We start from the raw sequence: 14,708 nt of genomic DNA on the forward strand, positions 1-14,708 counted from the left end.
TTCACTGAAAAATGCTCAACGATCTGGCTGTCCAGTTGAAGTTGATGAGACCCATATCAAGGCCATTATCAATTCAGATCGTCATAGCACAACGCGTGAGATTGCAGAGAAGCTCAATGTATCGCATACATGCATTCAAAAAAAATTAAAACAGCTTGGCTATGTCAAGAAACTGGATTTATGGGTCCCTCATCAGCTTAAGGAAATTCATTTGACGCAACGCATTAGCATCTGCGATTTGCTTCTGAAACGCTACAAAATTGATCCATTTCTGAAACGACTGATTACCTGGGACGAAAAGTGGATAGTTTATAACAATGTTAATCGGAAAAAATTGTGGGTGATGCAAGATGAACCAGCCCAGACGACACCAAAAACTGAGATTTACCAAAAAAAGATTATGCTGTCAGTTTGGTGGGATTATAAAGGAATTCTGTACTTTGAACTTTTACCAAGAAACCAAATGATTAATTCAAACGTGTACGTTCAACCACTCGCCAAACTGAGCGATGCAGTTCAAGAAAAGCGGCCAGAATTGGCAAATCATAAGGGTGTTGTTTTCCAGCATGATAATGCAAAGCCCCACACATCTTTGGTCACTTGCCAAAAATTATTGGAACTAGGTTGAGATGTGTTGTCACATCCACCATATAGCCCTGACCTTGCACCTTCAGATTACCATTTATTTCGTTCCATGCAGAACTCCTTAAATGGTAAAATTTTTAATGACGCTGATGATGTAAAATCACATTTAATTCAGTTTTTTGCTGGCAAAAATCAGAAGTTTTATGAACATGAAATTATGACACTGTCTGAAAGATGGCAAAAGGTCATCGACAAAAATGGACAATACCTAATTGAATAAAGTTATATTTTTAAGCAAAAATTTTGAATTTTTCTTCTTATTTAAAATCCGCAATCACTTAGTTGCCAATCCAATAGCTTTGAAACTTTTCCGATTTGTTGTAGGTGTCTATGAACAGTTCCATGGGATGAATTTAAACATTCCACAATTTCATCATCTGTTAAAGATGGTTCTGCTTCAACTAGTGCAGAGAGAGCATCATTATCAAAGTCAACAGGTCTTCCAGTATGAGTCTATTCTCCACACTAAAATCATTGTTTCTAAATCTTTCAAACCACTTTTGCACAGTCCTTGCACTAATTACAATTTGATTATGTACAGTATTTATTTTTTTGGCTGCATTTGTAGCATTCTCACCACTTAAAAATAAAAAGTATAAAACATGTCTTTTATATTCATCAGTTACTTCCATTTTAAGGAAAATAAACAACTGAAATGTTCACAATTCTGAACAGTATTATATGAATGAGATCCAAATTAACACTTCAGTGTAAAAATTATCACATTAGACTGACATTTTTAACAGCAAAACAAGATTTTTCTCAAGGTTATAAAAATGCCCATGGACTCATGGACTGACCTGATAAATTATGTTTTAAGGCTTAAGAATATTGAAGAATATTCAGTCAGTATTAAAGTTCAATTAAAAAACTGAAAAAAAAACTTTTTTCTTCAATTTGAAAATATCTATTATATTTTGAATATTAAATAAATAACAATTATGAGATAGTCATATAAAGTTAGAAATGCATATGTTAGGAATTGCCAGTATTTATTTTAACATTTTATACTTTATCTTGTTTAATTACAGTTAGCAAATGAGATGTGAAATACTATAGGTATATTAGTAATAAAGTAATTGTATATTTATATAAATATGAGTTCATTTTTATAATACTAATAATTCATATTGTGAAATAATTTACTATTAAAACTGTTTTAATGTTAAAATAGTCTGATTGCAATATATACAACAGTTCATGCGAAGTAATAATATCACATTCAAGCTTCAAAATCAAATTTTTGTTGCTATCTATTAAAATGTAATAAATTTATATAATTCAGTCTACATTATTTAAATTATTTCATTCATATTTCATGATTTCTTACAGCATGTACTACCACTTCCTGGATTTATTTTATTGAGTAAAGATATTTATTCAAATATAATGGAATTTAATAATTCAGGTATTATATAAATATATATATTTTTTAGAACTAAGTTATATGTGAACTGTTTTCATGTAAAAGATGACAGAGGAATGAAATAATTAAGAGAGACAAAAGAATGATCATAATTTAACATTTTTATCTTTAGAAAACTTAAGAACAACATGAAGTAGAAATTAATTGTAACATTTTTAAGAAAAATGTTTTTAAAAATTTTAAATTTTAATTACCAAATAAAAGTCATAGCTGTTCATTGAAAGTAAAAATTTCCAAAACTGATTAAGCAAATCAGTTTTATAAATATAAGAATCCTTGAATATGAAAAGGAAATGAGGAATGGTTATTTGGTATTTTATGAATAATCTTTAAATGACCTTGAATATAAAACTACAGAATAGAAATGTTCATGATTAAGAGATTTTTCTTAAAAGTTTCAAAAGCATTGTTTTTGACTTTTAAGAAAACTATTAAGACTAAGAAAACTTTTAAGAAAACTAAGAAAGCCAGTTTAGCAAGGAAAATTGCTCATTTTGAATATTGCTAATTTTTTATATATGAATATATGATATGATATAAGTCAGATCATATACCTAGCAATGCAATTGTAATTATGATTTTATTGCTAGATATGATGGTGTCAATCTAAGAAAAAAAGATATGTTCACAAGAAAAATTATAAGCTAATTTTCTTTCAGTGGTATTAGTTTTGACTTTGAGTTGATTCAGAATTTAAAGTAATGGTGTAAGATAATCATCAATATCATCTAGTTAATAAAACAGAATGCTTGAAGTTTCTCAGTATAGAAAATGTCTATCTTGTTTTATTTACTGAAAGAAAATTAGTGATTGATCAGTGAAAGATAATCATTCTTAACTTTACGAGAATTTGAATTCAATAGAATTATAACATTAGCTTGAAGATTTATAATAATTTATTTCTATTCTGTATTTCTCTTTGATTTATGTCTTAAGCTTTTGTCCACATTTTTTGCTCAAAAAGTTCAAGATGTGATAGTCATGTGAGGGTACAATAGTCCATGAGAGGCAGTACACAAAAAATAATAACAACAATTATTTTTTATTTTTCTCACATGATTAGCAATATACAGGATTCTTTCGGATTCCAACTCTTAATGGTATACAATAACCCAAACTGGGGTGAGAAATCGAGCGAATACAGAATAAAAGAACGCGCTCGCGACAGATAAGAAAAGGTGCATATAATAAAATTCATCCTATTCAATAGTGAAAAATTAAAATAGAATAATTAGTTCATTAGGAAATTAACAAAAAGAAAGAGAAAGTAAAAACACTCTGAGTGTGGCATTAACAGTTTTTTTTTAATTTTTGCTAGTGCTAACAAAAATAAAAAAAACTGTTAACACAGCACTCAGTGTGTTTTTACTTTCTTTTTATCTGATATTCGGTGTGAGGTTCAAGCTATATTGTAAGGAAATTAATGTAAATAAATTTTGAATAATTAAAGAATTTTTAGTAGTTGCTATAATATGTTTTGTCTTATTATGCAAACCAGAGCTTTTCCTGTATAATTTACATAGAGAATTATTTGAATGATTGAAGTATTTCAAAATGATTGAAATACTTTAATCATTTTGAACAAGAAAAAACAAAGTAAAAACAAGAAAAACATAATTTTTATGTGTCCAGTTATATTTGACAGGTGATTGATCAATTTATTATCTAAAAATATATATATGAACACCAAACTCTAAAAGGAAGGTAATTTAAAAGATAAAACAACCACTTTCATCCTTTCATAATTTTAATGAAAACTATTTTGTGTTATTTGTTATATACCGTATTTTACAGACTATAAGACGCACTTTTTTCTTCGAAAAATTGCCTCCAAAATTCAGGTGCGTCTTATAGTCCATAGCGTCTTATAGGTATTTTTTTTAAAAAAATTGCTTAAAAATTAAGGTGCGTCTTATAGTCCGTAAAATACAGTAATATTGATCAATAATGATTTCATAAATGAGTGTGTGTGTGTGTTATCTATTTAAGTTGTCATATATTATTATAAAATGACAAATTTGCATGTATTATTTTATTCTGTTTCTATTTTAAAAGTTTATTTATTTATTCTTTTTTTATTAAACTTTAGTTCCACTTGAAATTCCAATTTTGGGTGCTGTTCCAAAGTTATGGATTTATTTATTTTGCAATGTGATTACTCAGTATCCTTTTCTATTAAAAATATTTAGTCAAGTAAATATTGGGAAAATATTTTATTATTATAATCTTTAACTGTTATCCAGATATGTTTGCATTAGATCTGTATTTGTATTGACCACACAATATTCATCATTATCTGTAACAATGGTTGTTACGCTTAGAAAATATATTTCTCTCTTAATATCAATCTTCTATTTTCAAAATCCATTCACATTATTTCATTGGATAGGAACTTTATTAGTCTTTATTGGAACAATGATTTTTATTGATATAAAAAGAGCATTTAAAAAACTATGTAAACAATTTGAAACAAAAGTAGATTGAACAACTTATAAATTAATTTATCTTTTGTTGAATCTGTGATAAAATAATTTATCAGATGTTAATGGAAAACAAATATTTTTAATATTTTTTCTGGGTGTTTCAATTTTATTATACTCGTATTTTTTTCATTTTATTACTTTATTAATAAACTGCCATTTAAGTTGTGTGTTGTATTAATAAACAGTTGAAGAATTTAATTGCAGAGTTTATAAAATTAATTTTGTGGAGTGCTTATGTTAAAATAAAATTTATTTATATATTTTTGCTACTTGTTTATTAGAATATACTGGTACTTTTAAAGTCAAAATATACTAGTGAATTATAACGTATTGATCATGTTAGAGAAGTATATAAAAGAATATATTTGCTTATATGGATTAAGTCATAATTTTACCATTCTTCTTAATTATGGATCTGATCATTATGTAATATGTAGGCATTTGGTTTATGATAAATTAGCAATACTTCTAAAACAGTAGTAAGATTGGAGAAACTTTAATGTTTTCAACCAGGTTAACAGGCCATATTTGCCCTTATGTTGTTCATGCTTGAAGATTGCCTAACAAAGAAACAAGGAAAGACAGAATTCAATCTGTTAAGTTGGCGGTAGTGAGAGATATTCTCGACCATTTATAAATAATTGCAAGAAAACAAATACTATGTATCACAGTATTGTACAATTAACAAAAAATTGGAAGCGTTTCGAGGAAGATGTGAATTTCGACAATATATTCCGAGCAAACCGAGTAAATACGGATTAAAATTTTTTTGTTAGTCGATTCTAAAATGTTTTATTCTTATAACCGCGAAATATACTGCAGTAAACAGCCCGATGGCCCCTATTCAGTTTCATATTATCCCGAGGAAGTGGTAAAATGTTTAACGAGACCAATTGCTAATTCGGGAAGGAATATAACTATAGATAACTGATTTAATAAAAGATAGACTGACAATAGTGGGCACCATTTGAAAAAAATAAGAGATTCCACTTGAATTAATAAAGTCGATAGGTAGGAGAATATGTAGCAGTGAGTTCAGTTTTACAAAAGATTCACATTAGTTTGTATGTTTTTTTCGGAATATAAGAGTCAAACCTCGGGTTACGAACGCTCCTGTTTACGAACAAAATTTGGAACGCTGTATTTGCTCTGGTTTCCGAACAAGTTACTCTGCAGAGTCGACCACTGATGGTCAACATTCTACACTTCCTATGTTAATGAAAGTCGACGGCCCGACCAATCAACGATAGGACTATCTATTCAGAAGTTAGTGGTGCCGAGATCGCCTCACGTCTAATGTCGCGAGGCAGGACCCAATTAACCCACTTTGGGACCCTAGACATTTTCTTATCGGGCCCCCCTCCCTCTCTCACAAGAAATAGAGCACAAAAAATATAAAACAATAAATAAAACAAAACTAAATAATGTGAAAAACTAAAACAAATCTTACATTTTTATTAATAAAAAATAAATCACTTATCTTTCATTTGTGACATATCAGTGCTCAAACTGCTCGCCCAGGCTAACTACATCGATAAACATTGTTTCGAGTTTCTCGATGTCAAATATCTAGTTTTAGATAAAATTATGATTGTATTTTGATTATATTTATCTGTCCTTCCTTCAACGCTTTTCGATTTAAAAAAAAAAAAATTACGTGTAATTGTACAGCGCTGTATAATTGACCAAAGCACCACTGTTTGACGAATACACGAAATAAAATTTAGCGAAAATGGTAAATGGAAAATAAAACTTAGAAAAATGGGCTGCCAAGGATACACAAGGTCAAAAAGGTTAAAAACCGCTAGTCTGAACAATGTCTCCCACTACTTTATAGTGAGGAATGTCGAATTTTGCGGCAAATTTGACTCAAGGGTTGTAACAAGGCACTTATTGGTTTAAATAGAGTTACAGCCTGTCTATGGAAAGAGTTGACATAAGAGCAACACCAAGCGTGATGTCGCTTCGTTAAACCAATCAGCACATTTCATAACGATAGCAACACTCCGCTTAACACGTTATGCAATACGTGAATTTTATTTTATTTTCTCTCACTGAATGGCACAACGAATTTTTCGTCGTGTTAATTGTTTACAGCATAACAAATCATGCACTTAACATGACTATAGCAAACTTTCTCGTATTCCAAACCGCACACGTAAAGCTTCCATAACACTATTTATAATGGCGGTGACATGTTTAACAAATGACGAAGAAATCGGAAGTAACTTGACACAACTAAGCAACCAAAGGCTGATAATACCCAAGTTGATTCTTTTCATAGACAGACTATAGTCACCACTGAGAAAAGCCAATCAAAGCGAAAATCGTTTCCATTATAACAAGAAATTAAACAGCAAATCAAGAGGAGATCGTCGCAAAAGAGAAAATTCATGATAAGAAATGAGGCACGGCAATCGCGATAAATTTTTTCTTGCATTGTTAGTGGCGCTGGGTTTGTCAGACCGCAGCCTATTTTTATTTTGAAAACGAGTGTTGTTGTGCAAAAGTTTTAACGGTGTGTCCATCGGGACGAGGAGCATTTTAAATTAATCAACTTTTTGAGATTCTTAACGAAATTTTAAATATATATATATAAAAATTTTGTAAAAAAAATGGTGGGGTCTCAGAGTCCAAGATGCAACTAACTAAAGAGTCCCTTTGTTAGTTGCGCAAATCCTACGTACGACTTTAGTGATACAGGATCTCACAGATCCCAGTTTCGATTTTAAAATCGTGAAATTATCGTTGGCGGTCATAAAACGATATCTTCAAATTTTGCATTTTGTCCTCTCTCTAACGATATAAGATACTTGTGGATTGAAGATAATGAGAACATTAAAATAAACATTTAAAAATGTTTATTTTAATGTTATTTGATCCGAAAACGCAAAACAAACAAATAAACATTAAATTTCAATTCGTTATAAATTATCTCAAGTTACACAGATCGACATTTATTAGGTTTGTTTGTACAGAAATTGGAGAGAAATAGTTTCTTTTCACCTCACGGTAGTAAATCTTTCTTACTTTCCTGGAATCTTCCAATCATGTTCCTTACATGATATCACCATGACATACAGTATTACTGTTTTAAAATATTATCTTCTACTAGGACTTTCACTACTAGGATTTTAACCTGTTTTACCTGGTTACAGGTAAAACAGATTAAAATCCTAGTAGTGAAAGTCCTAGTAGACGATAATATTTTTAAAATATGATAAAGGACATAGAGACGGAATTAATTAACAGTATTACATTATTTGAAATTTCGAATTATAAATTTTCAAAAAATATAAAACTCATAGATTAAAGAATCTGGTAGATAAAATATTACAATTATTGTAATATTCTATTAAGTTTTGAATATGAAACTCAAATTCAGTATGAATTTAAAATTAATATAAATTGAGATTGAATGACCTAATTTGATATTATTCTCTCCCAGTTCTATTCTATTAAATTAATAATTAATATATCTCAGTTGTCTTTGAAAAGTTTCAAGGTTTATAAGTGAACACTAAAATTGATAAAATAAAAAACAACTATGATAAATATAATGCGTCATAGATAAAAACATTCTCTCGAGTTTCACATGATATTGTAGTAAGTTTGCCGCTAACACCATAATGAAATTAATGTTTATACTTTTAACTTCGTTTATCTTTTTAAATGTCAATGCATTTCGTATAGTAAAAAACACCGAAAATGTCACAGATATTACAAAACGTGAAATGGAAATACCGAAAAAGGATATCACCGATGTTCCGAAAATAGAATTAACACTGTCTAAGTTGAAAAGTAAGTTTAACTATAAAATAATAATAAATATTTACTTAAACGTTTATTCTATAGTAACATTTAATTTTTATAACTGAATAATAACTATACTAAATTTATCTCATTTAGATAAATCGAACTGATACTCTGATCTAGAATTAAATATAATTATTCCATTTAATTATAAAACAAGCAACATACTGTGCTAATATATTTTACTTTCATAACATTAGCCTAATAATAAACTTTCCTCGTTTCAAATTTATTATAGTTTAGATGCGCAAGGCTTATCAAACTTCAGATTTGTGTATTAATATTTGAAGAATTTTTGAGGGAATTAAATATTTTGCAATTTTTCATTTAAATATACAAATTTGAAACAGAATATTTCTATTTCTGTTGAATAACCATTCAGTACGTAAATTGTTTTACTGTATGTGAAATTATATCTGGAGAAAAGATATTTCTGGAGTATTTTAATTTTTATTTGCGCAAACAAGGAATTTTTATTTGTGAAAACAAGGCCGGCTGGAGATTTTGCGAGGCCTAGGAAAAGTTGTTAGTGGGGCCTCAAAATATTTGCAAAAAAGAATTTTTTAATTGAAAATCATATAATTTTGTTAAACATAATTTACAAGCATTAAATACGTGTAGTTATATATTCGATAAGAAATTACAAAGAACAAAAACTTCTATTATGAAATTTTCTTAGAAATTTGAAAGTGCGGAGCCCTTCTGGGCACGGGGTCTCTGTCTGAGGCCCGATAAACTGACGTTTGTTCATGCCCTTGTTGAAAATATATCAATTTCACTTGCAAACACAGGAATGGCAAATGTTTTTGGTAATTAGAATGAATTTAAAGATAAACTGAATATTATATCACGTAATTTGTTTTTATTTCTGGTTGGGCTGCAATCTGAAAAAATTGCAGACCTATAAATTCCCACTGTCGGCTGTCCGTCTATCCGTCGTTTATTAATCTCGAAAACAGAGTTAGACAGATAAAAGAGGAGACTGTATATGAACACCTTAGAAACAGGAAACCTGATTAATTATATTCGAACTTCCGATGCAAACTGGAAGTCGTGTTATTTGTATTCAAAAGTTTCCCTTGAAAGGTGTTAGATAAACGACCGGTACGACTCCATTGTTAAGGGAAAAGTATGATGTACAGTACAGGGGCAAGCCACTACTAATTTGAGATGGAGAGCATATATTTTAAATCAAATAAATTAAAACTATGATTAAAAATTGCAGCCGGGCATTGTGACTATGTCACAATAAATAATGCCTGTGAAAATAAAATATGTAGTGTATTTTTGAAAACAAAAATAAAATTGATTGCTGAATTAATACTCATTTCAGGCATCGGAAATTGTTTGGATAACTGTATATGGTTTGACGGGTCATACTGTGATTACAGTATAGGATCTTGTGTCTGTCCATTCAACACCATTAAATTTGGGACCAGCTGCTTAAACAAAGGTCTGAAAATATACAATGTTGTCTATCATTTTAATTATTATTTCATTTATTATAATATAAACAATTTACTGAAATAAACTAGGAAAATAATTTTCTCTTTATTAATTAAGAATGTTTAATTAATATTATGTTTTTTGTCCCACTATTATTAATTAATTAACTGAGCACTATAAATAGCTCTTTTTAGGACTTATCACACACTGTCGAAGACTTAGTCTCTGAGTGAGTTCTGGATAGTGTATGATAAGTTTTAAAAAGAGCTATTTATAGTGCTCAGGTAATTAATGAAAATGTTTAATTCAAATATTAACGGAATTTAAAGATATACCAATACTATTAAAATTGAATAACCTATTTGTAATTTAATACATAAATTATTTTTTCTGATAATTGTATAACTTTGATTTAAAAAACATATTTAAATAATTTCGTATTGCTAGAAAATATTATTATAAAGCTTCTTTCTATTATTTTTCTGTAGAAATGATTAAAAAAAATGAATAAAATTATAAAGGAAAGGAAACAAATGCTCATTAAAATTAATTATGTAATCTGCATTTACAGTTTATTTCTTACGTGGATTTTGTAAGGTGTCAACACAATGTCAGACGCTTAATTCATATTGCTACTTAGGAAGATGTGACTGTCTGCCCGGTTTTGAAAATGATGGCGTTATTTGTGGACGTAAAAGTAAGTTGCATGAGAACCATAAATATTAAAGAAATATGTTTAGATGTTAATAAAACATATTCCATTTATTTAAATTATAGCTTATCTTATAATTTTTAATATAATTTATTTACAAAGCATTTTTGTATTAATTCGTTAATGTTTCTTTAAACTGTAATAATTATTATACTATATTCTTCACACCAGTGAAAAATATTTCTTTGGCCTCACCTCACCTTGCCAACTAAATATTTTGTATGATCAAATATGACTTTTTCAAATGTAGAAAGAGCAGACTAGTTTATAAATTTCTGTTAATGAATTGCAAAGCGAAATGAGCGAAAAAAATTCATTGTATATGTTGCAGTCAAAACCAGTTTTTAGTTAGGACGCGTTTTAACTAGTTGAAACTAGTTTATACTGGATGTCTTTGTTATAACTATAATTTACTGTTAGTGAAAAATGAATTTGAGTTAAAACGGGTTTTAACAAAGACATCCAGTATAAACTAGTTACAACTAGTTAAAACGCGTCCTAATTAAAAACTGGTTTTGACTGCAACATATACATTTAACTATACGTTGGATTAATGCGATAAGGCAACGCAACACATAGGCAATCTACCAAGGGAGAAGTTCCGAAAGGACTTTCAATAGCAAACTGGCTCCTATTTAAGTTACATACGTGGAGAAAATTCGACGATTGCATCTCGACGATCTAAAAATATTTATTGACAATTCATCAGATAACGAAATTCAGCTTTATTACACCCACTTTTGTAATTTTAGGGAGTTAAATTTTGTTGTTTTTTTAAAATAATTAAGTTAAAAAAAAACTTGACAATCTTTTCAAATCAGGATTACCTACAGCATGTGTCTTGACATAGAACATTATTATTATTATTTTTCTTTTAAGAACATTATTTATTTGTTTAGTTAAACACAATTAAAGTGTAGTTTCCAAAAAATGTTTGTTTATTTTGATTTACATCAGTGGTTCTCGACCTTTCCGAGGCTCCGGAACATCATTCATATACGTTTTATTATTTAGAGCATTAGCATCAATATATTCAAAAATCTATAAGCTATTCCACGTTCACTATTTTCACGAAAGATTAAACTAATAAATTTTGTTGTATTCAATAAAATAGTAAACATGGTATTACCTATAAATAAAGTAATATATTACAGTACATTGGTATAAGATTTCAATAAAAACTTAAATTTTTTTCTTGTGGAACACTCAGGGCAAGTTTAAGGAAAACAGACAGAACCACCTATTTAAATCGTATACATGTTTATGATCTGAAAACCACGATACGTATATAAGCAACAATACATAAAGAAAACTTTTCTGTGAAATGAGACTTGTCATATACACTTCATTTTAATTACACAAACTCGTCTACATATGTAAAAGCAGTAAACTAATTAATTTGTCAACTTTTTAAACCTTTGCGTTCGGAAAACCTATTTTATTAGGCTATATAACGGACTTTCCGCTTTAACGCAAACCCCTCGTCCGAATTAGACCATTAAATCGAGGTTTTACTGTCTAAATTTAAATATTCAAATAAATTAGATTAATTAATAAAATTTAGTAACTTATAAATGCTACATTTATTTTTTATTCATGTAGATTATAATAAAGGAACGAATTTCAAGCAAATGGACAACATCGTCATTGCTGTAATTGGCACGTTTGTTGGTTTTATAGTTTTTGCTATAATTCTGTCAATTACTTCTTACATAAAGTGAGATAAATCGACAAATTTTAAAAATAAAAAAAAGTTTAATTTATTTTTCATTGGATTTTATTTAATGTATTTAGAAGACAATCTTCGCTATCTTCCGTACAAGTAAACGAAGTTAGTACAGTTCAAATTCCACACGAATTCAGAAGAGGCCACATACCTCCTGAATTTGGGATAGTTCATACTCCTCCTGAAAATTCTGGTTTTAATGCAACTCCTCAAACACAAGTTAACGTCCGTACAAACAACCCAAGAGAACCAATTCTTTCAAATTCGGACAAACCTCCTTCTTATGAACATATAATGAGATCGTCTATTAATAGTAGTACGGTAAGTGTTATTATATGTTTAGTTTTAATTCAAATATATGTTTCATAAAAACCAGAATTTAATTTGAATAATTATTTTCATAAATTACTTTTTTACGGAAATTATTAATTACATAGTGAAAAATATAATATACAGCCAAAACCTCGTTAATGGGACTATTTGAAGAGTCTTAAAAATCAACACTTTGTATTAACGAGGTTTGTACTAAACAAACTACAAAAAATCAACGGTCATATCATCAAGATGGAAAAAATTAATTTTTTTACAAATTATTTCACTATGTTTTGATTTATCAAACAATAATAACAGGAGTGTATGGATTGTTACACTCCTGTTATTAAACATACACTCTATTGAGTATTATAGTATTATTAGAAATAATCAATGTTTATTTTGGATTAGAGTTAGTAGAGTAGAACGATGATTAAGCTGCTGTATATAACAGGGTGATGTAGCAGCCAAATTGAATCTGGCAGTTGGATACGCGTAAATGTTTACAAATTTAAAAATAACTTATTTGCTTGAATTTCAATTGAAATTGTTTGTTTTTAATTTTAAAATTATTAACCAATTAAAGTGTTTAATATAGCAATTCAGTTAATTCGTTATTTCTATTATTTTAAAACAATAAAAATAAAAACTAATTAGTAAAACTACAGATTTTTAATCGTAAATCTCTCAATCCTGTTAACTTTCGGTTTCCAATGCACATGTCAATTGTCTTAACTAATCGTCCAGCGTTATCACGACAACGACACACTTCATATTATGTATTAACCGAACTGATTAACATTGAAATATCTTATTGTTCATTGCTTTTTGCCTCTTTGTTATATTAAATTTTTGTGATAATTTGACAATAGAAACGATAGACCTACATAAACTATAATAAGTAATTTTAAGACATTTTGTGATTAAAAATTTAAATATATGTATTAAATCAAATATTCTTTCAAAAAAACCCTTTACCATTTCATGTTTTCCAGTGCAATTTAATAGGTCACGAAGAAATTCCTGAAGAATCGTGTCCAAGTTATGCTTCAGCAATACAGCAACAAAATCGCACGTCTTTAAACTAATATTAAAATAATTAATGGATGAAATTTTAAATATATGTAGATTGTGATCTTTTATATTAATAAAATCTTAACAAATAAAAAGTTATATACCTTGTTTTAATCTTGCTAGATCTCAGGCATCAGTCCAAACACGAATGTAAGATCTAGCAAGATTGGAATGAACACGACATACGTATTTTATTAGTGGATGAATTTAATAACAACAATTAATGTTTATTCACGTTTAATTCTGCACATAAATTTCTTCCCGACTGATCTTGGAAAGATTATTACACATGCCTGCTGCTACAATTGCTAAGCAATGATCTTCATTAATATTCCTGGCAATTGGCTTTATATTGTTTTGAAAGAATTGACGTTGTAACAGGTTTTGATCGTCTAGCTAGCACATTGACTGCCAAGCTGATGATAAAAAAAAATTCCCTAGTGCCATTTGAAACTTTTTAATAATTTACTTAATTTCAATGTATGAAATACTTGAATTCCTCGTGCCTCTTGAATTGTTTACATTTGAAAATTTTTAACTCTTCAAAGTTTCAATTTTGACGATATTCATATATGTGTTACAGTAAAAACCCATTTTTAGTTAAAACGCGTTTTAACTAGTTGAAACTAGTTTTTACTGAATGTCATTGTTATAACTAGAATTTACTGCTAGTCAAAAATGAATTTGAGTTAAAACTAGTTTTAACTAGACAAAACGGGTTTTAACAAAATGGCTTAGTAAAAACTGTTTCGACCAAGGTCATTCAGCTAACACGTTCCTATAGTGTATGATGAATTTCATATCGCTTTAACCCTTTTCCCCCAACATCTTGTTTACGTTTATTTTGCGATCCCTCCTAAGGCAATATAGGTCAGTCAGGCGATATTATTTTAAAAGTTCACCAAAAATAAAATTATCATTATATCTATATGAAAAAAATCACTTACATTTATTAATATCTTTAGTTTTAAATACGATATTTTTCAATGCATTTTATTAGAAAAATTTATAAGAAAAAAAATAATATACAGTCAAACCTGTTTTTATGCGGGGGATAAGGACCGCATTAAA

The 14,708-nt window shown here is 28.6% G+C and overlaps 2 protein-coding genes across 2 annotated transcripts in view; both read left to right on the plus strand.

Moving 5' to 3' along the window:
• LOC136977909 (UDP-xylose and UDP-N-acetylglucosamine transporter-like) overlaps positions 1-4,819 on the plus strand; it is a 38,763-nt gene extending 33,944 nt beyond the window's left edge. Inside the window, exons 8-10 of the mRNA XM_067273503.1 lie at positions 1,978-2,053; positions 4,161-4,233; positions 4,315-4,819. Coding sequence (XP_067129604.1) covers positions 1,978-2,053; positions 4,161-4,233; positions 4,315-4,555 — 390 coding nt within the window. The 3' untranslated portion in view covers positions 4,556-4,819. The remainder of the gene's footprint in view (positions 1-1,977; positions 2,054-4,160; positions 4,234-4,314) is intronic.
• A 3,313-nt stretch (positions 4,820-8,132) lies between these two features.
• Positions 8,133-13,736, plus strand: LOC136977926 (uncharacterized). Its single transcript, XM_067273541.1, has 6 exons — positions 8,133-8,355; positions 9,701-9,820; positions 10,385-10,510; positions 12,128-12,242; positions 12,320-12,572; positions 13,559-13,736. The coding sequence occupies exons 1-6, from the start codon at positions 8,184-8,186 to the stop codon at positions 13,649-13,651; spliced, it is 879 nt and encodes a 292-aa protein (XP_067129642.1). The 5' UTR covers positions 8,133-8,183; the 3' UTR covers positions 13,652-13,736.
• Positions 13,737-14,708: the final 972 nt, after the last annotated feature.

The sequence above is a fragment of the Centruroides vittatus genome, unplaced genomic scaffold (genome assembly GCF_030686945.1).
Source record: "Centruroides vittatus isolate TY-2023 unplaced genomic scaffold, ASM3068694v2 contig_482, whole genome shotgun sequence".
Lineage (NCBI taxonomy): Eukaryota > Metazoa > Arthropoda > Arachnida > Scorpiones > Buthidae > Centruroides > Centruroides vittatus.